Source organism: Hippopotamus amphibius, chromosome 9 (assembly GCF_030028045.1).
Source record: "Hippopotamus amphibius kiboko isolate mHipAmp2 chromosome 9, mHipAmp2.hap2, whole genome shotgun sequence".
Classification (NCBI taxonomy): Eukaryota; Metazoa; Chordata; class Mammalia; order Artiodactyla; family Hippopotamidae; genus Hippopotamus; species Hippopotamus amphibius.
In genome coordinates, this window is record NC_080194.1 from 135,731,222 (window position 1) to 135,755,701 (window position 24,480).

Consider the following 24,480-nt stretch of genomic DNA (forward strand, 5'->3'; position numbering starts at 1 on the left):
AGGAGCAGGATGAGCGAGGATTCTGCAATCAGCTTGCCTAGATTCAAAGCCCAGTTCCATTATTTCCCAGCTGTTTGGCCCTGGGCACATCCCCCTCTGTGGCTCAGTTTCCTCATCTGGAAAATGGGGATGAGAGTGGTACTCACCTCCTAAGTTTGCTGTGAGGGGTAGATGGCCGAGTGGCCAGCGTAGAGTAAACACTGCACAAATGCGAGCCTAGGTAATTACTGCTGTCTGTGTTCCGTGACGTGACACTATTAACGTAACAAATGGGTAACAATTGGAGGGAATGTCCCTGTTTAAATAGAAGGCACCTGCAGGACATACTTATAGTTTATGATCAGGAGGCAGCGTTAATGGCCCTTAATGTGATTACTATAAGGATTTTTATTAGGAAAATTCCAACCAATTCGGCATTAATTAACGTACTGTTACTTTAGAGTGTTACTCTTCTGGTCCTCAGAGAGCTGCAGAAAATAAACCTGTTATTTTCCTGAGAAGTAAATAAGAGTTGTTCCCTCCTCCAGCGGCTCCATTTGTAATAAAAACAGATGAGTCCCTGTGTGTTTCCGGGGCAGGATTTATGGAGCCCGCGAGGACCTTCAGGAGAGGAGAAAGGAGGACAGAGATGGAAGTGTCAGGCGACGGGAAGGCTCTTAGGAGAACCTACACACGGCAGCTCAGGCTCGGAAGGTGGGGCACGTGGAGGGAGCAGGGGATCCCAGGGCTCCACCCTGCATCCTGAAGCCAGGCTGCTCACGCCTTCCCACCTGTGGCTTCACCTGCAGCCCACTCCTCAGTCACCTGTTCTCAAGCCTGTTGTGATGGTTCATCCCTCTCTTCCATGGCAGCCCTTAAAATGGTGACCAAGACCCTGTGTGGGGCCCCTGCTGTCCTTCCATGTCCTCTCACCCTGGGCTGTTGTGGCCTCTGTGCTCCAGCCACACTGACCCTCCTACGTGTCCCCTCATTTACCTTGCTCTCTCTCACCCCAGGGCCTTTGCATATGCTATTCCCTCTGCCTGGGGACACTCTCCCCTCCCCCCTTATACCTAATTAACTTCTTATTCAACCTGCAGATCTTAGTCCAAGGAATGCATCCCTGGACCTCCGTAAGTAATAGGTCAGTCTTCTCAGGCTGTCATAGCAAAATACCACATAACAATAGACACTTATCACAGTTTTGGAGCCTGGAAGTCTGAGATTAGGGTGCCAGCTGGTTGGGTTCTGGTGAGAGCTCCCTTCCTGGCTGGCAAGCTGCCTTCTCCCTGTGTCCTCACATGGCAGAGAGAGAGAGAGCAAGCTCTCTGGTGTCTCTTCTTATAAGGGCACTAATCCCATCAGATCAGGGCTCTCTCCTTACAACCTCATCTAACCTTCATCACTTCCTTAAAGGCCCATCTCCAACACAGTCACAGAGGGGTTAGGGCTTCAACACAGGAATTTGGGTGAGTGACACAATTCAGTTTGTATCTTTATAAAAGGAAAAGAACAGTTAGAAATAGAAACAGGGGTTGGATGACATTAAACTACATTGCAGCTTCCTGGAAAGGGAAACTGGGTGCATGCAGCAGGAAGTGAGCTGGAAAGGGGAGAAGAGAAATAGAAGGCAATCATCACTTGCATGTCATTATTTAAGGTAATAGTAATGATAGGCACCATTTTTCTAGTATTTTATTTTATTTTACTTTATTTTATTTTATTTTATTTATTGGCTGCATTGGGTCTTCGTTGCTGCACGTGGGCTTTCTCTAGCTGTGACAAGCTGGAGCTACTCTTCATTGTGGTGCGTGGACTTATTGCGGTGGTTTCTCTTGTGGAGCACGGGCTCTAGGCATGTGGGCTTCAGTAGTTGCAGCACGTAGGCTCAGTAGTTGAGGCGCACAGGCTTAGTTGCTCCATGGCATGTGGGATCTTCCCAGACCAGGGATCAAACCCATGTCCCCTGCATTTGCAGGTGGATTCTTAACCACTGTGCCACCAGGGAAGTCCAGTAGCCACCATCTAATTTTCTTCAGATCATGGAAATAGTCAAGGAAATATTTATGTGTTTATTGTCCATCTTCCCTTTAGGAAGGTCTGCTCCTCAGAAGCCCAGGCCCTGTGTGGCATGTGCTTTGCTCTGTTACTCCCAGAACACTGCCTGCCTGGCACATCTTAGGTGCCTGTTCCAGTTACTACTGATGAGTAAAAAACCACCCCAAACTTAGTGGCACAGAACACTGCATTTTTATGCCCATCAATTCTGTGGATCTGGGATTTGGAAAGGGTACCTAGGAGATGGATGGCAGCATGGACAGATCACCCAGGTTAAGAACCACCGCTCTGTACTAGGCACTCTTCTGAGCACATGATCCCGTGGGTCCTTCCCTATGAGGCAGTAGTCAATATTTGTCCTTCTTGTACTGATGATGGACTAGAATCTTAGAGGTGAAATAATTTGCCCAACCTCACAGAGTGAGTGAGTGAAGATGTGGTTGGAAGCCGGATCTCTCTGATTGCAAAGCCAAACTTCTTTCCACTTGCCATGCTGCCTTTCCAGAGTGACTGCCTGCGTTGCCAAAAATGAAGTAGGCCATCTTGGCAGGGAACCTTCTGCCTCCCAGCAAGATGAGCGGTTCTCATGCAACCACCATATTGATCCCCTAGCGGGGTTTGGGAAATGTAAAGGGGAAGGGGTTGCTTGGGGCACTAAGAGTATGAAATGTCCTGTAAGGCATGAGACAGCCCAACTCAACAAAGAATTGTCTCTCCCCAAATGCCAGTGGTCCCTGTTGAGAAACACTGCTTGAGAAGGGGGGAAAATGTGTGAAATATTAATCTGTACCAAAACCATCTGAAAGGTTACTCAGATAACAATAGAAGCTGGTGTTTCCTTGCATGGTTTAGCTTAGGGGCTGCCTTAGTCCCTTTGGGCTGGTATAAAAAAATTCCACAGACTGAGTAGCTTATAAACAACAGAAATGTATTTCCCGTGATTCTGGAGGCTGAGATGTCCAGCAGATCCAGCGTTTGGTAAGGACTTGCTTCTGGTTCATAGAGTGCTGGCTTCTCCCTGTGTCCTCACTTGTCAGAAGGATAAGGGAACTCTCTGGGGTCTCTGTTATAAGGGCACTAACCTCTTTCATAAGGGCTGCACCCTCATGACCTAATCACCTCCCAAAGGCCACACCTCCCAATACCATCACCTTGGGGATTAGGTTTCCAACATACGATTCAGGGGGGCACACAGACATCCACCCCATAGCCAGGGTGAAAAGCCCTCGTTTTAGTGGCTGACACATGGAGATTTGAATCCGAATTTCACAGTGTATTAGCTGGTCCCAGGCATGTAACCACTCTGAGTCTTAACTTCCTTATCTGTCAAATGGGGATAATCAGAACACCTCCCTCATAGGTCTGTTATAAAAAGTAAACGAGATAATATCCATGTAAAAACACCCCTCCTGTGCCTGGCACACAGTAGTAGCTGTTTGTCATAATAGCGCTTTCATCCTTGTTGTATGAGAAAAGTAACATCAGCGGGACGGACAAGAGCTTGAGGTCCTCAGCACAGTGCCTTCACAGATGCTGGGTAACCGGCAAAGTGACTGGGACCTAGTGAATTGCGGCGAAATGCGCTAGATGCCATCAGTATCTATCCCACCAGTTTCCATTTATTGAGCAGTACATCATTAGAATATCCCAGGGCTCTTGACAATAAAATCAATAAGATGGTTGGGCCATGGGCTGTGGTTTAATAACTCCAGACTTGAATGAGGGGGAAAAAAATCAGTGAGCAGGAAAATTTCCTGAGTGCTTGATCAGAGGTGGAGGGAGACATTTCTCAGAGCAGGAGAAAAATAATGAGTGAGCCAGCCTTGGGTCTCCAGCAGAGCAGGAGGCCGTGAGCATGTCAGGTGGCACCCAGAGATGTATCTGGGTAAAACTCGTTCCACTTTGAGAGATGCAGGTTTTAAAAGGAGGTTGAAAGGAAAAGAAGGTACAAAATGTGGTCCTCAACCCTAACTGCATGTTGGATCACTTGAGAAGCTTTAAAAACTTGCCAATACTGGCACCCACCAAAGTAATTAAATTATTATTTCTTGGGGTGGGGTCAAGGCATGGGTTTTGCTTTTTTTTTTTAAGATGTTCAGGTGATTCTAATGTGCAGAGATGAGCGTCACTGGCCTGGGCCAGTAGTTTCAAACATCAGCCTGCAGCAGAATCACCAGGAGGGCTTGTTAAAACACAGATTGCTGGTCTCTACTCCCAGAGTTTCTGATTCACCGGCCGTGGGGTGGGGCTGAGATTCTGCGTTTCTAGCAAGATCCCGGATGACACTGATGATGCTGGCTGGAGACCACATTCTGAGAACTTCTATTCTAGAGCAGTGCTTTCCACCAAGAGTGATCTTGCCCCTCCTCCCAGGGAACACTTGTCAGTGAATGGAGACATTTTTGCTTTTGCACAAGTGGGAGGATACTGCTAGTATCTAGTGAGTAAAGGCCAGGGATGTGACTTAAACATCTTACAGTGCATAGGACGGCGTTCATCTTCCACAGCAAAGAATTATCTGGTACCAAATATCAATCGTGCCCAGGCTGCAAAACCCCAATCTAAAGTAGACAGTGGTTTAGAAGCCATTCGGGGAATATGATGCTTTGGGTCCAGATGAGCTTGGCATTGGAAGCCTGAGTGGAGGCAGGGATGCCCAGATTCTCACTAGGGGCATGCATGGAGTAGGGTATCTGAAGTTAGATCAGTTTGTTTCTGTTTCTTAACCTCTTCTCCACCTCCTGGCTCTGTGACCTTGGGTGAGTTCTTTACCCTCTCTGAGCCTGGGCCAATTATCCATCAGTGAGGATAATTTCTATATGCAGCATTGCTATGAGAGGTAAAAAGCCTGTGTAAAGAAATTTTATAAATATTAAATACTCAACAAATTGGAGTGCACATCAAAAAGACAGTGTTTCTCAGCAGACCCTTGTGTCTGTCTGTCTCTCTCTCTGTGGCAGGAAGGTGGTTTCCCAGAGGCTACTCCAGAAAACTCCCCACAAAACCCTCCTGAGCCCCTAAAGCCCAGAAAGCAACTATTATCTGGACCTACAAGTCCTTCTATGAAATATGGGACTGCTTGGGCCTCAGTCCATACCTGGCCTTCACCTGCCCTCATTTGTTTAACAAACTCAGCACATCCTAGTTGGGAAGCAAGTTTGTGGAGTCTAATTAATATTCTCCAAGCTTCCTTCACACTCTCCCACCTTCACAATTTTGCCACATCCACCTCCTGTCCTGTTACTTGCATAATGTTCTCATTGCAGTAGACTCACTTTTTTTTTAATGAATTTATTTAACTTATTTGTTTATTGGCTGTGTTGGGTCTTCGTTGCTGCACATGGGCTTTGTCTAGTTGTGACGAGCAGGGGCTCCTCTTCGTTGTGATGCGTGGGCTCCTCATTGCCGTAGCTTCTCTTGTTGTGAAGCACGAGCTCTAGGTGTGTGGGCTTCAGTAGTTGTGGCTCACGGGCTTAGTTGCTCCGTGATATGTGGGATCTTCCTGGAGCAGCGCTCGAACCTGTGTCCCCTGCATTGGCAGGCAGATTCTTAACCACTGCGCCACCTAGGAAGTCCCAATAGACTCACTTTCATTTTTACTTAAGTCAGTTTTATTTTGAAAGTCACGTGGCATCCTGCCAGAGCAAGAGGCTCTCCCTCTCCACAGAGACAGCAGCCGTGCAAATGAATCTGTGAAATCACAACAGCGTCTTCAGTATCAGCGGTTACTTCTCTTTCCTGCCAGAGACGCCAGTCCTGTGGGCAGACCTCCCCTTGTTGGAAGAGGAAGCTCAGTCCCCTGGCTGTTGGGGAAATATTTGCATTGATCCGTGACTTCCTTGGTGGGCTGGCTAATCAGAAAGTCTGGATGAGAACTGAAAAGGGAATCCCTTTCTCACTCGGACTTAGTGCCGTTTGATGCCCCGTGTGTGGGCCACGCACATCTGCGTTTGGGAAGAACGCCACCTCTGAAGTCCTCAAGGGCAGGTCCTACCCCCCCCACCCCCAGCCATGTGAACAATTGCAAGCTTCAGTGCGTCAGGCAAGGGCTCCAGAGTCACCCCACACGGGCTCAACAGCTGGCTTTTCCACTGTCGAGCTGCATGACCAAGTTTTGCCCGAGTTATAGCCTTTAGTCTTTACAGCATCCCTCGGAGGTGAGCCCTCTTTGACAGATGAGGAAACAGAGGCACAAAGGTGAGTAAATGGTGGGTTCGGGATGCAGACCCAGGCTGAGCCCCTACGTGGGATGGCTGAGTTCAGTAGGGCGGGATGGTTCCTCAAGAAATAAACTAATAAAAATAAAGTTACCCTGTGATCCAGCAATTCCACTTCTGGGTATATACCCTAAAAGAATGGAAAGCAGGGTCTCAAAGAGCCATCTAAACACCCATGTTCTTAGCAGCTTTATACACAAAAGCGAAAAGTTGGAAGCAGCCCTGCTGTCCACTGACAGATGAGTGGATGAACAAAATGTGCTACCTACACACCGTGGAATATCATTCGGCCTTAGAAAGAAAGGAAATTCTTTTGCTACAACATTTTGCTGCATGAAAGAAGCCAGTTGCAAAAAGAAAAGTACTCTATGATTCCACTTGTATGAGGCATCTAGAGGAGTCAGGTTCATAGAGACAGGAAGTAGAACGTTGGTTGCCAGGGGCTGGGGGGAGGGGAAGAGGGAGTTACTATTTAACGCGCACAGAGTTTCCGTTTTGTAAGATGAGAAGGTTCTGGAGGTGGATGGTGGTGATGGTTGCCCAGCAGTGAGAAGGTGCTTAGCACTACTGACCTGTACGCTCGAAAATGACTAAAATGGTAACTTTTATGTGTATTTTACCACAAATTTTTAAAAAAGAAGAAATGCAGGATCTTGGAGGGCCTGTGGGAGGGCGGTGCAAGGAGGGGATGGAGCAGAGGGTTAAGGATGGCTTCGTCGAGAGAGGCTCATTTCTCCTGAGCCCCGAAGGGTGCGGCCTGGCCGGCTTTGTCCTTGGACTTGTTGCCTCACCTCCCCTCTCCCAGCTCCGCAATCCCTGCTTCGCCTCTCCTGCCCTCACTTCCCCTCAGGTCAGGGTGGAGGTGATGTGACTTCAGGAGTTAGGGCAGCAGCCCCAATGTTGGGTGCACGACTGGGCACTTGCCCAGCTCCTCCCAGGGAGGCTCGGGGCTCCTGAGCGAGGCACGTGGGGCCCAGCCCTCAGCCGGGTCACGTGAGCGCAGACTGTCACGTGCCACAGCTCAGGCCCGAGGCTTCCGCTTGGGCCCCCCGGGCCCTGATCGTGGACGGAGCTGTCCAGCTTAATCCATCGGTCTGAATCATTCATTCACGGAGGGCCTCTTCCCTGAGCCGGTGGGGGCGGGGTGGGGCGTAGGGATGGCATGCCAGGAGACGTAAAACCTTGGCCTTGACTCGTGAGGAACGGTGACAACATGGACGGAACTTGAGGACGTGGTGCTAAGTGACATAAGCCAGACAGAGAAAGACAGACACTTTGTGGTCTCGCTTACATGTGGACTCTAAAAAAAAAGTTAGACTTTTGGAAACAGAGAGTAGAAAAACGGTCACCAGGGGCTGGGGGTGGGGTCGAGGAAAGAGGACACGGTGGCATAGGATATAAACTCTCGGCGATAAGATGAGTAAGGTCTGAGGACCTGATGTGACTACATCATGGTGACTGTGTCATGGTGACTGTAGCTGATAGCACTGTGTTGTACAATTGAAATTTGCTGAGTAGAACTTAAATGTTCTCACCCTCAAAATAAATAAACAAACATATACGTGAGGTGATGGATGTGCTAATTAACTAGATGGGGGAAATCATTTCACAATGGGTACGTACATCAAGTCACCCCAGTGTACAACTTTAATTATCTTACAACTTTATATGTCAATTATACCTCAATAAAGCTGAAAAGGGGAGGGAGAGAGGAAGAAAGGAAGTGAATTACCAAAACCAACCCTGTCTCAAGGGAGGACAGTTTTCTATTCAGGGATGTAACTGCGTGATCTGGCTGGAATCCCAGACTGCGGGGATGTTCCTCCCCATCTGCTGGAATAAAGCAGGGGTTTGCCTGCCACGCGCACTGTGCAGAGAGGGTAGCTCATCGTCGGTTACTCAGGGCCCCTGCAGCCTCAGAATCCTCCGTGCTGAGACGGGGGCGGTGATCACAGGGCCTGCCGCCTAGACCTCGGGAAAACTAAGGAACGAGATCATGTACGCATAGTGCTTAGGGCTCTGTGTGCCTCAGACAGCACAAGAGTCTTCAGGACCAAGGAAGGGAAATGGCTTGCCCAGGGCCCCTCAGCTGGTTCACAGCAGAAGCAGGATTTGGGCCCAGACTTGTGGCCCTTGGTGTGCCACCTGGTGAAGCCTTTTCTAAACCTCCTGAGAGCAGGGGCTTCTCTCAGGTTCTAATCACCGAAATGGCATTGAAATTTCCCAGTGAGGAAAAGGGCCGTCTGACAAAAAACCTGGAACCTGTCAGGCTTTCTCCTCTGGTGACATGAATCCCGCTGTGTGCGTCGCGCCTGGTGTGCCCCATCCACAGGCACAGATCACTGCACCACCCAGCCAGGGCCAGGGATGGATTGCGCTCCCTTTTTATTTTTTAAAAAATTTTATTGTATTTTGGTAAGAACACTTCCCAAGAGATCTACCCTCTTAACACAGTTTTAAGTGCACAGTGCAGTAGTGTTGGCAACAGACGCAGTGTACTCAGATCTCTAGAGCTCCTTTGTCTGGCTTGCCTGAAACTTTATGCCCATGGATGGTAACTCCCCATTTCCCCAACCCTTCAGCCCCTGGCCACCACCTTTCCGCTCTTCAACTCTATGAATTAGACCACGTGAGACAGCTCACATGAGTGGAGTCACGCAGGATTTGTCTTTCCGGGACTGGTGTATTCCACTCAGGTCATGTCCTCAGTGTTCATCCTGGTGGGAATACAAAATGGTGTAGCCGTGATGGAAAAGAGTATAGAGGCGCCTCAAAAAATTAAAAATAGAGCTACCTATGACTGTAGAAGAAGAACTGACGACCAGAGAGGTGTCTTTCCAAATTCCCCGCAGTGAAGAGGCAGAGCTGGACCCAGTTCTGAGCTATAAAGCCTGCACCCCCCTCCCCGGTGGCAGAGAGCTGGGCGCACTCCTGACCCAGGCCCCGTCTGCATACAGCCTCATGTCCACTGGTCTCCAAGACCCAGCCACCCCTCTCGTTTGGAACCAAGTCAGAGAGCTCCCCTCGCAGCAGCGGGAAGAGGCCCTTTCAGTGGGCTTTGTTGGTGGAGTGACTGTTCCAGCCAAGAGCCTCCTTGGTTTTGCATTTGTTATTAATTGTGATTGGAGACAGACACCGCAGAGGGAGAGTCTGGTGTGGATGTTTATTTGCAAGCAGCGGGCTCCGGGATACACACAGCCCTAGGAGCCTGTGCGGCCTCGGGGTAGGACGCGAGAGCTGGGCCCCCCTGGTTACACCAAACATGATCCTGATCCTTGGGGATGAACAGCCAAATAGAAATGATGACAGTGACGCTGATGGCGATGACGGCTATTCTAATGGACAGCAACGTCCACGGGAGAAGACTCTGTGATGATAACATACCCATTTTACAGATGAGAGAACTGAGACTTGGAAAGGTGGCTTAACTGGTCTGAGGTCAGGCAGATCTGCCTGGCCAGAGGCCACTCTTAACCCCTACAGCGTACTTTCTCCTCCCAGATGGTGTTCCTACCAGGTACCACACGCACCATCGATGCCAACGTCACGACATTTGCACAACCCATTGACCCTTGTCACGTACCTTCATATTCATCTCTTTAGAGCCCAAGGATTACATAGTCCTTATAGGACCCATGACGATAGAGAGAGATACAGAGCTTGGGTAACAGGCCTGAGGAGGCACGGCTAGCTGCTGGACAGAGCCCTCCATGAGTCCCTGTCCTTGGCCTCCACACCTGCATGGCAGAAATATACTTGATACGCTTCCCCACAACCCTGGCTTTTTAACATTCGTCTGAAGTCAGCTTCTCCCGCTGCCTCTAATCACTCTGATTCTTCCACTTATTTTCTGTTTTGTGCCACAGGAATCCGATTACATCATTAAATTCATAGCTTTTCTTAGAAGCCGGACAGTGTTTGGGTTTCAGTCTGTAAAGACACACATAGCTCTGACCACACGTCATTGTTATCTGTCCTGCAGCTGGAAAAAAAAAAGTCAAGCGACACGCTTCTAGGAGCAGATTTTCGTATTTTGGAAATGGGGACAGCTGACCGAGCACAGTGGCAATGATAGGGCTCTGGCATCACAGACTAGCTGCATTTCCAGCTCAGCCAACTCCTAACCAGTGTCTCTGAGCTTCAGTTTCCTCAGCCATATAAGAGGAAGATAATAACTTTTCTCATAGAGGTTTGGATGGGAGTAAAAAAGTCATGCACAGAAATTGCTTAATGCATAGCTGGCACTCAGTAAACAGTTGGTATTAGAATTACCAATAAGCATCCCCTTTATTGTTGGTTTTATTGTAAAAGTAATCCATCTTATGCAATGCAACGACAGAAATACGGAAAAATATAAAGAAGAAATGAAAACTGTCATGCCACTCTCTGACCCTCTGCTAATATTTGGGTGCATGGCTTTTAAATTGTTATGGATTGCATTGTAGGACTTCTCTTTACCCTAATATCTTATAGACAATGTTCTGTATCAACAAGTATTACTAAGACCCTTCAGTCAATTCCTATGTTGGACCATTATAAACACTACTGAGGTGGAGGCCCCAGGACTTTTGCACTTGCTATGCCAGCTGCTCAGAATCCTCCTCCTTCCATAATAATCAGATAGCTCGGTCCTTCAGGTCACTCGCAGCTTGTTCAGATGTATCCACTTCACATCAGCCTCCATTAGGCCACCATAGCCAAATAAACCCCACTCTTAACATGCTTAAATTTTTTCTCTTTATAGCCTGTATCAGTATTTGCAGTTGTATTCTCTATTTGCTTAGTTTTTTATTAGCTTTCTAACCTTAGGCAGGATTCAGGAAAGGGCTCTGTTGTGTCCACTGACAGGACTGGAACTGTGCTTGGCACAGAGGAGATGCCGAGTGAGTGACTACATGAACAAAGAACATCCTATACGTAGAGATGGGCATATCTGCCTCCTCCTTCCCCCAGGATAGATTCTTAGGGGTGGAGTTACTGGGTCAAGGGGCCTGCGTAGTTAACACTGTATACTTGTTGCCACATCACCTCCGGCCAAGCTGTGCCGGCTCCCACTCCCTCCAGCCGGGCGGGAGAGAGCCCATCCCCAGTTCCTGCCCTGCTGGGAATCTCACCACAACCCATGGGTGATCCCACATCTGGTGTAGGAGGCCGGGTGCTTCTCAGGACCGCAGTCCCGGAAACAGCGGCCAGGGTGGAGGAGGCCACCGCGGGGGGCCTCTCTGCCTGGTCTGCGGGGTGGTTTCCTGTCCTCCCCAGCAACCCCGTGTCCCAGCAGCCTGCCGGAAAGGTCGGTGCAGGCGCCGGGGGTAGGGAACAAAACTAGGAAGCTGGTTATTGGCAACTGGCAAAGGGCACCGTGAACCTCAGCCCCTTTGAACTGCACCTCCACCCTGCTGCAACGCGGGGCAGAAAACCGGCTCATTCACTCTCATGTTTATCCAGTAAAACGCATCAGGGTCCCACCACGTGCCAGAACGGGGGATGTTGCCATTGTGGTTGTGGAGCCAGCCTGAGGAGGTCCCGCCACTTGGGGTTGGTTCCCCGGGCAAGGCGCTTCGCCTCCCTGAGCCTCGCCTTCTTCCTCCATCTCCGGGCTCATGAGTGGACGGGGCTGGTGAGGGGACAGGTGAGGGGCAGGTGTGTAAAGGACGGAGGTGGACGTGGGGGAGGGGGAGCGGAGCAGGCAGTGTCTCAGACCTAGACGCATTTCTGTGATTGCGAGATTCTGGAAATTTCATTGCCTTTGCTTTTAAGGACAGCTGCAGTGCTCTGAGGTCCAGTGGACCCAGCTTTTCCAGCGTGGCTCCCCTGCTTCCCTCCGCATGTCCTGTCTCAACGTGTGTGTCTGGTTATGTGTATTGGTCTCTGTTTATATCTGTGTGTCTGTCTTTCCCCACGTTCCTGTGTGGGTCTCTCTACGTATATGGTCCCCCATGTGTGGGGGAGGCGAAGGTCCCCCGACTGTTTGCAGGTCTCTCTCTGCCTCTCTCTGGATGTGTGTGTGGCCTCTCTGTATCCCTCCTCCCCGCCACCACACCCCCCATCCCCATCTCCATCTCTCTGTCTCCTTTCTGTGGATATTTTTGTCTTTCTCTCCCGCCCTTATCCCCAAAATAGCTCTGCTCTAGAACTCTGGGGTTTTGTTCCCCCTTCTCTTTGCTGCTCCCCAGACCAGCTGTCTGAGCCAAGAATGATTTTATACTGTTTACGCCTGGGAGGCGCTGCTGCCGGAGGGGTGGTGTTTCATTTCCCAGGGCTCCTTCCCCCTCTCCAGAAGGGAAGCATCCATGTCCATGTCTGTCTGTCTGTGAATCTGCTCTGCTTTCTAAAAACCTTGAAGAGAAGTTATGAAAGGCTTTTCTCAACGTCAACCCCCAAGTCTCTTTAGAGACCAGCGGTTTTCACTCCCCTTGCCCGTCCTCTGCTCTCTGATGCAGCAGAGGGCAGATGGAAGAAGCAGGACTGGATTTTGGCCCCCACTCCTACCTCTGTCCTCGCTTGCTGTGTGACCCAGGGAAACACGCTGACCTCTCTGAGTCTCAAACAGGACAATGAATTCCTCCCAGAGCCGACTAATGACCCACACAGAGCCTCCAGCGGCAGCACTCAGGTGACGTCAGCACCTCTGGACCAGAGCAGCCCGTGTTCTCCGGGATGCATTCATTCACTCACTCACTCAACAACATGGCAAGAGACATCCAGGGCTGGAGAGCATGGCTGTTCCCAAAGGCCCCATAAAGCTCACTTGCTGGGAACCCCAGATCATTGCTACCCAGAGACCTTGGGGCAGGGATGAGCCCTATTATCTGAGCACCGGCAGGAACCCCTGCAGAGTTCCCATGAAACATAGTGTCCACGTTTAAACCTTTGAAAAATCACCCAATGAAATCCAGTTAGAAAAAAGTGACACAAGTAGCCATTGATTTTAAACGTCGCTCCCGCTCCCGTTGTTTGATGAAGTCTCCAAGGGAGGCAAAGAGAGGTTACAGCCAGCCCTGCGATATAATCTGTATGCCGCCTTTGGGCTGTGGATGTGGGAAAGAGAATATAAGCTTTTCTTGTATATCTCTTTACTTTGGAGTCTCACATTCTTTAATCCATTCATAATCCATTTGGGAAAACAGGTGCACGTCCCATGTGCCTTTGTGCTCAAGGCTTTGTCCAGGACTGGCAAGTGGGATGGTTTAAGGATTCTGGGTGGTTGGTTGGATGGCTGGCTGGATGAATGGATGAATAAGTTGTTGTGTGAGTGTTTAAAGGGACGTGACGATCCTTCCTGGCACAGCTCTTACAACCACCAGGAAAGCCCAGTGTATTTGGGAGTGGTTTGGAGAGAAGGTTAGAGGATGGTTAGGATAACCCTTCTGGTTGCTGCCCAGTCTGTCTTCAATCAGAACCAGGAAGATAATTATCTCCAGGATCGCAGCTACTGATTGAACAGTCAAGGAGCCAAAGATAGTAGGACAGCAGGAGAGCATGGGGGAAATGGGCTCAGAAGCTTTGGGCTAAACTCTCTGAGGTGTCCTCTGTCCCTGCAGGCACACTGTTCCACCCTTCCCCACCCTCCAAGCCCACACTTCTATCATGAAACAATTGAGCATTGTCTTCTGTTTTTCCAAGTTGGCTGCGAGCTCCTCAAAGGAAAGGAGTTTTCCCCCAATTTTGTTTTTCTAGTACATAGCACAGTATGTGGCAAGTAGTATAGGCTAAGTTAATATTGCATGGGTCGGTGAGTTGATCGTTAGATGTTTGGAAGAGTGGATGCATGGATAATTTGCTTGGAGGATGATGGGTGAGTGGTTGGATGGATGGTTAGGTTTTTGAGGAGCGATAGGCCATTGAATGCTTTGCTAGGTGGGTAGTTAAATGGTTTGTTGGATGGGTGGTTGAATTTGGATAGATGGGTGTTCAGATTTGGATAGATGGGTGGATGGATGGATGGTTGGATGGATGGATGGATGGATGATGGATGGATGGATGAAAAGATGTAACATTATTGGCCACCTAGAGTCGGCCTCCCACATGATACATCAATCTTCCCTGCAATGCCCCTGACGTTCCTCAAGTGCATGCCTGTCTATCTGCAATAACTAATTTACAAGGTATTTCATTAACTAAGCAGAACTGTTATAAATGTTTCCAAATTCTGGGTATGGTAGTGTAGTGCATATTAGTGGTTAAGGGCATAGGCTTTGGAAACAAACCTGGGTTTGAATCTCAGTTTAACTTAATTAAAGCAACATGACCTTGAACAGATAAATCCCTTGCCCTTTCTAAGCTATGGTTTCCTCATTTGCAAAACGAAGATAATGGCCCTACCTTGCAGGGCTGTTATGAGGATTAGATGAAATAATTCATGGTGAGAACTGCTCAATGCTCAAGGAGAGGTATTGTAATTGTTATGGTACCAAAATGCACCCGCCTGTAACTTTTGCTTTCACCAAAAATCAGATGTATGCCAGATATTGTTATAGTGTTGTGTATTCCATGACAAATATTCTGCAATCGTCCCTCGTCTTTGGGAGTTTATGTTCTAGTGGGGGTTCAGGCAATAAACAAGTAAATAATTTCAGATGGTGTTAAGTGCTATGCAGAAAATTGAAATAGGTTGAGGTGAAAGAGAGTGATGTGGTTGGTGGGGGGCAGGTGGCCTTATTGTGACCTGTGAACTAGTGACAAGAAGATCTAGCCATGCAAAGATCTAGGGAGAGGAGGTCCCAAGTGGCAGGAATAGCCAGTGGAAAGGAAAGCAGAGATGAGCTTGTGCAAGGAAAAGATAAAAGGCCAGGGGACAAGGTAGATGGTAGGGACAGTCAGGGTGCAGGGGTCTGCAGTCATATCTGTGGGAGGCAGGTCCTGCAGGCTGTGGACACTGTGCCACGTGACGTGGACACAATCCATGCTAATCTCATCCCCTTCTCTGGGACAACGTAGAAGGAGCCTTGCTCATGTGGTGGCCATTCAGCTTCCCAGTGACAGCTGACAGGCTCCCAGTCTCCTGACCTCCAGGCTAAACAGTCCTCGTTCTCAGCTTTCCCAGTTGACACTCAGAGACACCTGCAGCTACTACCTTGACAGTGTTGCGAGTCCCACAAACCTAGAACCCTGAGAAGTCAACTTAGACCCAAAGGAAATCCGGCTCGGGAAAGCCAGGAGATTTCTAGTTGGGATTGTAATGAACTGAACCAGTAAGCCGTGGTCCTCCCTGAAACCTTGCCCCAAGAGCATTTGCAAGGGAAAGAAGGAGAAAAAGCATCTTTGAGGTTGCTCCCAGGATGAAAGATATCTGGAGCCATTTATCCAGGAGCATCTGGTGTTGGATCTGGGCTTTCAAAGAAAAATAAGCTGTGGCGGTGGCCGATCTCCACCTGAGCTGATCCTGGAGCTCAGGTGGGCTCACGAGGACCTAGGCCCCTCCATCACTCGCAGCGCTTCCCTCTGTGTCAGCTTTCCTCTGCATGTGCGGACAAAAGGGCTCTTAGAATCTTCCAGTTTCAAGCATTGCAAACCTCTCTCCTCTAGTAGTTCCAACAAAAGTCCAGAATTCTGTCTTCTTGGCTAAACAGCTTGCTTAGGGATGAACCCTACCTGCTGTGGCCAGGGAGAGGCCGTGTCCCGATGGGCCAAGCCTAAGCCCTGTGACCACCCTTGAACCTGACAGTGGAGAGAGACCCTTTCCTTCCACACGGACTGAGAATGGAGGAGAGGGATGATGCCCCCCACAGTATCAGGTGATAAATTTCCCATCATGCAAGATGGGTAAGTTCCAGAGGCCTGCTGTGTAACATTGTGCTTATAATCCACAGCACTGTCCCGTCCACTTCTTTCTTTCTTTCTCTATTATAAATTTATTTATTTTATTTATTTATTTTTATTTTTGGCTGAGTTGGGTCTTTGTTGCTGCATGTGGGCTTTCTTGAGTTGCAGTGAGTGGGGGTCTACTCTTCGTTGTGCTGCGTGGGCCTCTCATTGCGGTGGCTTCTCTGGTTGCGGTGCACGGGCTTCAGTAGTTGTGGCACATGGGCTCAGTAGTTGTGGCTCGCGGGCTCTAGAGCGCAGGCTCAGTAGTTGTGGCGCACAGGCTTAGTTGATCTGCGGGCATGTGGGATCTTCCCGGAGCGGGGAATGAACCCGTGTCCCCTGCATTGGCAGGCAGATTCTTCACCACTGCGCCACCAGGGAAGCTCTATCCAGTCCACTTTAAAATGAGTTAAGAGGGTAGATCTCATGTTAACTGTTCTTACTACAATTTTTTTAAAACGGATGCTTTTAAGAGGAGAAAAGAGAGTGGATTCTAGACAGGCAAAAATAGCATGTGTATCTTGCGTTTCCCACCTTGAAATTAACTGCTCCTCCCTCTGTGATTCAGAGATACAGCTCTTACATGTCTCATATCCTCCTGCCTTGTTCAGTAGTTTAATGTGTACACATGTCTCCATCAGTTGTTTTAGCTCCCTGGGGATGGAAACCATATCTTTAGCTCTGCAAGGTCCCCCACTCCTGTTGTACCAGGACAGCGTGAGGGTCCAGGGCTTGCTTGGTTACGTTGAAACAGATTTTAGGGCCCAATACGACTACTGTGCCCCTCAAACGGTCCCCGAGAAGAAGCGTCAGAGAAACGTCCCCCGAGGACAGCGGCGCTCACCCACCTCTGTGGTCTCTTGGGTTTCCCAGGCAAAGCCAACAAGAACATCCAGTGGGATGAAGACTCAGTGGAGTACATGCTGGCCAACCCGGTCAGAATCGCCTTCGTGCTGGTGGTCCACGGCCGCGCCTCTCGGCAGCTGCAGCGCATGTTCAAGGCCATCTACCACAAGGACCACTTCTACTACATCCACGTGGACAAGGTGAGGCCCGCCCTGCGGTCGCCCCATGACGGCCTTTCTCTGCAGGTCCGTCTGCCCTTCTCCAAGCTGGCCTCCCTTTCAGGGAGGGCTTGCAGGCTGAACAGCTGCCTGCCCTCAGGGCGTTTGGTCCTGCTGTGCGTGTGTGTATGTTGAAGTTCCCAGCTGTGACTTTAGACTTTCTCCATAAACACTGTCATCCGTGCCTCTTTTCTTCACTGTCCCGCTGCCCAGTGCAGCGCCTGCCGCTCTGTGAGGGTAACTAACCTGGAGTGGGCCCACGGCTTCCATAAAGCGCCAGAGAGCAAGGGTCTCAGGCTTTGAGGTCCATACGCTGTGTCGCAGCTACTCAGCTCTGGCATTGAAGTGTGAACGCAGCCGTAAAAACATACATAAATGCATGTGTGTGACTGTGTTTCCGTAAAACTTAATTTACAAAAAATCCTGCAGCCGGCTTGCTGACCCCTGAGCATCTTGTTCCAGAGGTTTCTGTTGCTCTGCTGATGGGACACGATTATGTCTTTGATCAAGAAGGCCAAGGGGATGCCTTATCCAGAAAGTCTGCTTCTAGCTGACCTGCGAGAGGGTAACGGAGAAATTCCGCCTCTCGAAACACTCAGCAGGTTAGATGCAGCCGCGTGTCTTAGCCTGCTCTCCTCAGACAAGATGTAGCCGTCTTGCAGAAAAATGCAGACTCCCAGGCACCAACCTGTACCTGGTGAACCCGTAGCTCAGGGCCAGGGCCAGGGAATCTGCATTTCAAATAGCTAAAGTAACATTATAAAAATAATAAAGTTTGAATAGTGAGGCAGAAAGACCCACCCCAGGCTTGAATCAGTTCCTTGGCAAAGTTCAGAAGCCCTGTCACCCAGCGGGGAAGGGACGGAGAGGGGGCCAGGGACAGGTCTGGGTGTTCTCTGCGCTGCTGAATGTCACCCTTTCTCTCCCGGGAAAAGCGCGCCAATTACCTGCATCGTCAAGTGCTCCAGTTCGCCAGGCAGTACGGCAACGTCCGCGTCACCCCCTGGAGGATGGCCACCATCTGGGGGGGAGCCAGCCTCCTGTCCACGTACCTGCAGAGCATGCGGGACCTCCTGGAGATGGCCGACTGGCCCTGGGACTTCTTCATCAACCTCAGTGCAGCCGACTACCCCATCAGGTAAGGCGGCCCCGGCCCCAGGCCAGCCTGCTCTGAGGTCCTGCTTCTCCTTTATGGCTGGGAAGCCAGAGGCGGCAGCGGCCTGCCTCCTGTCAGAGAAGCCTTTCTGCCTCTCTGAGATGCTTACGCACTGTCTCTGTGAGATGTCTCTGCACGGGGTCCACCCTGGCCCTGAGGATGACGTGCACGTTCATGCATTCATTCATTTCATTCAAGAGATTTCTTGAGGACGTGGTTCTCCCAGCTCTGTTTGAGAGCACACTGCAGAGGCCAAAACTTTTGCAGTGGGGTAGACAGACCAACACACAAAATAAGTAAAATGGTGCATCAGAAAAAGAAGACAGAGAGCAGGAGCGGGGAGAGCTGGAATTTTAACGAGAGTAGCAGGAACGTCCTTCCCGAGAAGAATGGAAGATGGTGACAGGGTGAGCCGCCCCCACAAGGAAAGTGGTCCAGGGGGAGAGCAGAGCAGGCTCTGAGCCCTGAGGAAGGCTGGTGTGTTCCAGGAACAACAGGGCTCAGTGTGGCTGGAAGAGAGGAAGTGAGGGGAAAGTGGTAAGAGACAGAAACCAGACAGAAAATTGAGGTGAGATCATGGAGGTTCTAGAATGTGGCCATTACTCAAAGAAAGACGGGAACCACGGGTGTGTTTGGAGCAGAGCACAGTCTGACTTAGGTGTTAAACTGAAAGGGACAAAGTGGAAGGAGGGGGAAGGGTTGTGACAGTCCAGGCAGAATCACAGACAGGCGTCTCTGGGCTGTTGGAGGCCTGCGGGTGTGTTTGTTTGGCTCCTGTCAAATTGTAACACGTGAATTGACTGCCCATGTTTTAAAACTGGGAGATTTCAACTGCAACTGCACATGTCTGGCTGCTCTCGAGGTCCCCCCCAGTCCCCACCCTGGGCCCGCAGGCTGCTTGGCCACCGTCGTGGGCAGCTGGTGGAACAGCCAGCCTCCCTGGGGTGGTAAGAAACTCAGATGCCACCAAGAAGGTCTGTCCCGTGGCACAAACATGGATCTACTCTCTAAAAGAGAGGTGAGCAAAGAAAACCCCTGGAGATCTTGTAAAGAAAAAAAGGACAAGAAAAGGAACTGTATTTCCTATCAAGAAGGCAGCTCTTTGCTTGACGGTGTCTTCCGTCTTGATTGTTGACGAGGCTGAAAAGGAGAGGTGGACGGGGTGAAGGAGAGGGCCTTCTTTCCTCTCCTGGCACTGGGTACAGCATTCCCAGAAGAGCTAGATAAAGGAATCATAAAAAAAAAAAATCTCTTATCAGGACAATTTTCAAACATGCACAAGAATACAAGACTAGTATTATGACCCCCACATCACCCAGTTTCAATTATAATCAATTTATCTCATATCTGTACAAGTATATAGACTTTCACCCTCTTCCACCAACCCTGGGGAAGCATTTCCAAGACAGCAGATAATTGCATCTGTAAATATTTCGGTAAACATATCTAAAAGATAAAGTCTCTCTTGGAATCATCAATGTGATTATCACACCTAAAATATTAACAGTCATTCTTAATGCCATCAAATATTGAGATCACATGTTCCCAGGAATTTGGGGTTTGAATCAAGACCCATATAAGAGACAGGCATGGAGGGAAGGCCTCTCTTTACAACTGGAAAGGGCTTCTGTCTCCTTTCATGTGCCTTCTTCAGTCCTGGGCTTGGTGGCATCCCATCATGTGCTGGGAGAATCTGGACCTTGGAAGAGACCCAGGGAAAGCAGACTCTTTGGTTAGTGTAGGTGGGATACTCCTGGCACCCTGGAACCTTAGAAAAATGATGGGGATTAGAAAGATACCAGTTTTCTTTTATTCCTAGGGTGGCAGGAACACAAGGGCGTGATGATGAAGCATCTCTGGCGGACTTTTATACTTGTTTACTTATTCATTCAGACATTCATTCCACCAACATTTATTAAGCAACTGCGGTGCTAGGCACTACTAGGGCGTTCCATGGAGCACCCATCCTAGCTAGGACGATAGAATTAGACAAGCATGTGAGGGCCGCATCCTACTAGGTGTGAACAGATGAGAAAGAGAGGACCGTGGTGCCAGTGGAGGAGGGACACAACCAGGGGGTCAGGACAGCCTCTGGATACGCAAGAGTTCGGAGCCAAGACCTGAAGGATAAGATGAGAGCATCAGACAAATGGAAACAGAGGATCCTTCTACATGAGGATTTCCCAGCCTGGGCCCAAGTGACATCGGGCTGGACCATTCTCTGTCCGGGGGGCTTCTCTGCTCACCGTCAGTGCTTGGCAGCAGCCCTGGCCTCTCCCCAACTAGATGCCGGTGGCGGGCCCCGCCCCCAGTCACCTGGGACAACCACAGGTGTCTCCAGATGCTGTTTCCTGGAGGAGCAAATCACCTCCAGCTGGGCACCCTCCAGCTCCTGAGAGAGAACAGCCTGGACCCCGGTCAGAGATGAACCAGTTGCCTTTGAGAAATTTAAACACGGCTGATGTGTCATAAATAAAACAACGGGGAGAGGTGAGTGCAGAGAAGTATAAGGCGAGGGTGAGCTAGGGCAGTCTCCCCCCACCTTCCAAGAAAGGACTGAGCTCAGAAATATCCAAGAGTGCTGAGTGCAGCTGCTAACGGGGCTGGTGCTCCCTTCAAGGATCAAGGGCCCCACTCTCCCTCCTCTGGACCTCCTGTGGAGGCTTCAGAGGTCATCTCAGCCTCCGGCAGGTGGTGACACTTGACCAGAGACCTCTTGAGGGCAGGTGGGCCAGCCTATGGCCCTTCCCAGAAGGATCCCATCAGGTCTCCGTGATGCCCCCTAGAGGCCCCGTGTTGATTTCGAGTTGAAGCTGTAACCTTGGCCATATAGCAGGTCAGCTCAGCAGGGTATCCAGATTTCTAGCATTTCGGCATGCAAGAGGATGAGTGCTCAGCCTCCATCTGCTGGCTTAAGGTTTGACCCTGAGTTCTGCCACCTCACTAGCGGGTGACTCTCGGCAAGTGAATGCAATCTCTGTGAAACCAGGTTATAACTACAGAACCAAGCAGAGTTTGGGCACTTAGGAAGCTCAATAAATATCCGTTGTCAATTCCCAAGCTGCATCCAAGGCTGAACCTCATCATCTCTGAGAGAGGCCCAGAAATCCTTTTCGCAGACCATGTGCCCCACCCACTTTGGGGTTCAGAGAACAGACTCATCGTGTTTTTTGGCTTTAATGCTCCAGTTGTCCCGACATCTCTGTCGGTCTGTCTCTCCTCTGCCTCCCACGGCCCTGCCTCCATGGCCGCCCCAAGCTCTTCTGCCCACGCGTGCCGCCAACCTTGTGGCCAGAGGCACTTCGCGCGTCAGGCACTGCTGGTTCCTCTCGCTGTTGTTTTCTTGAAATCGCCCCACACAAAAACATATGAATTTTGCAGATGAATGGTTTTATCCTGGGCAACTCTGATAGGCTTTCACTTCCCATCTGCCGCTCCATCTGTAGCTTCCAGAACCGTGACTTCTCCTCTCCCAGAAACGGTGAGCAAGTTTAGGAGCCTTCTCGAAGGGGTGTGAGTGCCCAAGTCAGAAGCTTCTATGGGGCTCTGAAAACCTGGGGGGATATCCAAGGACAGAGGCCGCCCAGTGTGACTGCTCTGAGCTATTTTTGATTTGACATCACCTGCCCGGGGTCGCTGTCCAGCTCTGACCGCCGACCAGACTCCTTGGTTTCCACTGGCCAGTAGCCTCATCGAGACCCTGGACATAGACAGTCTGGCTGCAGATTCTGCTACCACCTACGCGCCGTGTGAATTGGCACCATCAGCTTCAGTGTCTGCACCTAAAAGGGGACACAATATTAGTACCTATTTCATAGGGCAGTTAGGAGGATTAGAGGAAATATTGCATGTCAAGGGCTTAACACAGTGCCTCACACAGAAAGCGCTCGCTCGATGCAGGCTGTTGTTGCTACAGCGGTGGAGTAGCGTGGGCCCCCTGGGCCAGAGTTCACCATCAGCTGAGTTCCTTTCTTTTTTCCCTTCACTCATGCAAAGACCAGGAAAATATCTTGAACTCTTATCTCTTTCAAAAGTGGGAAAATCAAAATTAGATTTGAAGACTGACACGTTTCAAGGGAAACAGGGTAGAACCAACGCATCTGTGAACGGGAAGACTAGTCTGGTGTTTGGAATATGTAAGCAACGTGTGTTTAAAGAATCCAGGCCTTCCCATGTTGCTGCTGACGTGACCCCATGCCGGCTCCGGTTGGAGATGTATCCAGCGCTGGAATGAAAATGGATGTTTTCAAACAATGAGACCCTGCGAGGTCTGGAGTCATCAGAGGAGATGATGGTTTTATTCCATATATTCTATTTATGGAGTAAGGCTGGAAACGGCGCTAGCATTCTTCACTTAGATGGGCCGCAGGAAGGGATGAAACCAAAAGCATCATGCAGTTGGTTTGCTTGGTTCGGGCCCACGTAACAGACCCTACACCATCTGTCACGGGGCCCTGTGTCCTGGAGCAAATCAGATGCGAAAGCTGAGTGTGTCCGTGGCCCCTCCAGGGCTCACGTTCTGTCTGTGTGCGTGTGTGTGTGCAAGTGTTTGATAGGGGAAAACGGTATTTCAGCTTTTCAAGCTAAACCCAGGATCGACTAATTCTGCCTCATGGGGCTCCACAGCGACGAGGTCTAACCCAGCAGGGCCCCCCATGTGGACGTTTGAGCTACACTTGACCGTAGATCCAAACCTCTCTCTTGAGATACCACCAGGGACCCAGGGCAGGAGCCTAGGACGCCTAAGCCTCTTAGGTTTTCTGCGGCTCCTCGGCAGGAAAGGCCAGCTCGTACAGACAGGAAGCAGGTGTCCAGGCTTCTCTGCAGTGTCCCCAAGACCAGGGTCTCCATGGCACTGATGAAGCAAGACTAGCACCCAGATCCAGCACACGTGTCCTGTGGACCTGCTGTGTGTCAGGCCGTCTGCTGGGGACTTTAACACGTACGCCCCCTCAGTCCTCATTCCTTAAACCATGACTTCCGGTGTGTAAGCAAGTTTAAAGAGGTGAGTATTCAAACAGAACTTCTGGTGAGCTTTGCAGGGAAGTTAATTAAGCCCTTGATAATATTTGGCACAGAGTCTAGTCGCCCCGGCATCTGGGCACAGGACGCAGGCATCTATCTGTGCACAGTCGCTCCCCTACTTTTCATCCCTCTAGTCAGTTCAGCGATTCTCGAGTGGGTCAAGGAATTCCTGTTGTTGGTAACAGATTGCAACCACAGCAAATGCATTTACAGCACTTGGCGCATCCCTGGCGTGATTCTAAGTGCTATCCATGGTCCTGACAGCAACTCCATGAAGTACGTACATGCTTTGGGGAGCCCATTTTTCAGATCAAGAAACTGGGGCACAAAAATGTTAAGGAACCTGGCCACAAGGATACAGCCAGTGATCCTTATTTTTTAATTGAGGTAAAATTCACCTAACATTAAATTTACCATTTTAAAGTGTTCAACCCAGTGGCGTTTAGTACATGCACAGTGTTGTACAACCATCACCTCTATCTAGTTCCAAAACACTTTCATCACCCCAAGAGGAAGCTCTGCCCGCCCCCCCCGTGAGCCCCCGTCAACCGCTCATCTGTCCCTGTGGGTTTGCTTATTCTGAATATTTCATTTCAATGGAATTGTACAACGTGTGACATTTTGTGACTGGTTTCTTTCACGTAGGATAATGATATTCTCACGGTTTACCCACGTTGTAGCATGTGTCAGTACTTCATCTTTTTCATGGCCGAGTACTGTTGTATTGTGCGGCTATGCCATGCTTTGTTTACCTGCTCATCAGGTGGTAGAGCCGGGAAACTTACGGGCTCCCCGGAAGCCCTGTCTCTTGGCCAGCCTGCAATGTGCTGTACACCCTAAGATGAGGACCTCACCTGGTTTAAGAACATGCAACTCTGTCACGTGGGACTCTGCACAGCTTTGATACTTAGGGATTCTTGTTGACTGAGCTCTGATGATGCCAGGGTCAGGATAGGGGTGCTGATCTGATGCACCCCTGTCCACAGAAGCCTGGTGACCTTCCCCATTCAGCCTGGCCCTCCTCTGCCTAGTTCCAGCAGAGAAGTTCCCAGTGATTCCAGTTGGCTGAGACAGATTTGGGGTTGAAGATGGAAAGATGGAGGCTTAGGTCAGAACTCTAAGCTTCCCTTTTCCCCTTCTTCCTTCTTTCACCATTCAAACCCCTTCTGAAGGCAGT

At 49.9% G+C, this 24,480-nt stretch overlaps 1 protein-coding gene across 1 annotated transcript in view; it reads left to right on the forward strand.

Moving 5' to 3' along the window:
* The window catches only part of XYLT1 (xylosyltransferase 1), a 318,736-nt gene that overhangs the window by 218,781 nt on the left and 75,475 nt on the right, over positions 1-24,480 (forward strand). The window contains exons 4-5 of the mRNA XM_057748725.1: positions 16,932-17,104; positions 18,058-18,260. Coding sequence (XP_057604708.1) covers positions 16,932-17,104; positions 18,058-18,260 — 376 coding nt within the window. The remainder of the gene's footprint in view (positions 1-16,931; positions 17,105-18,057; positions 18,261-24,480) is intronic.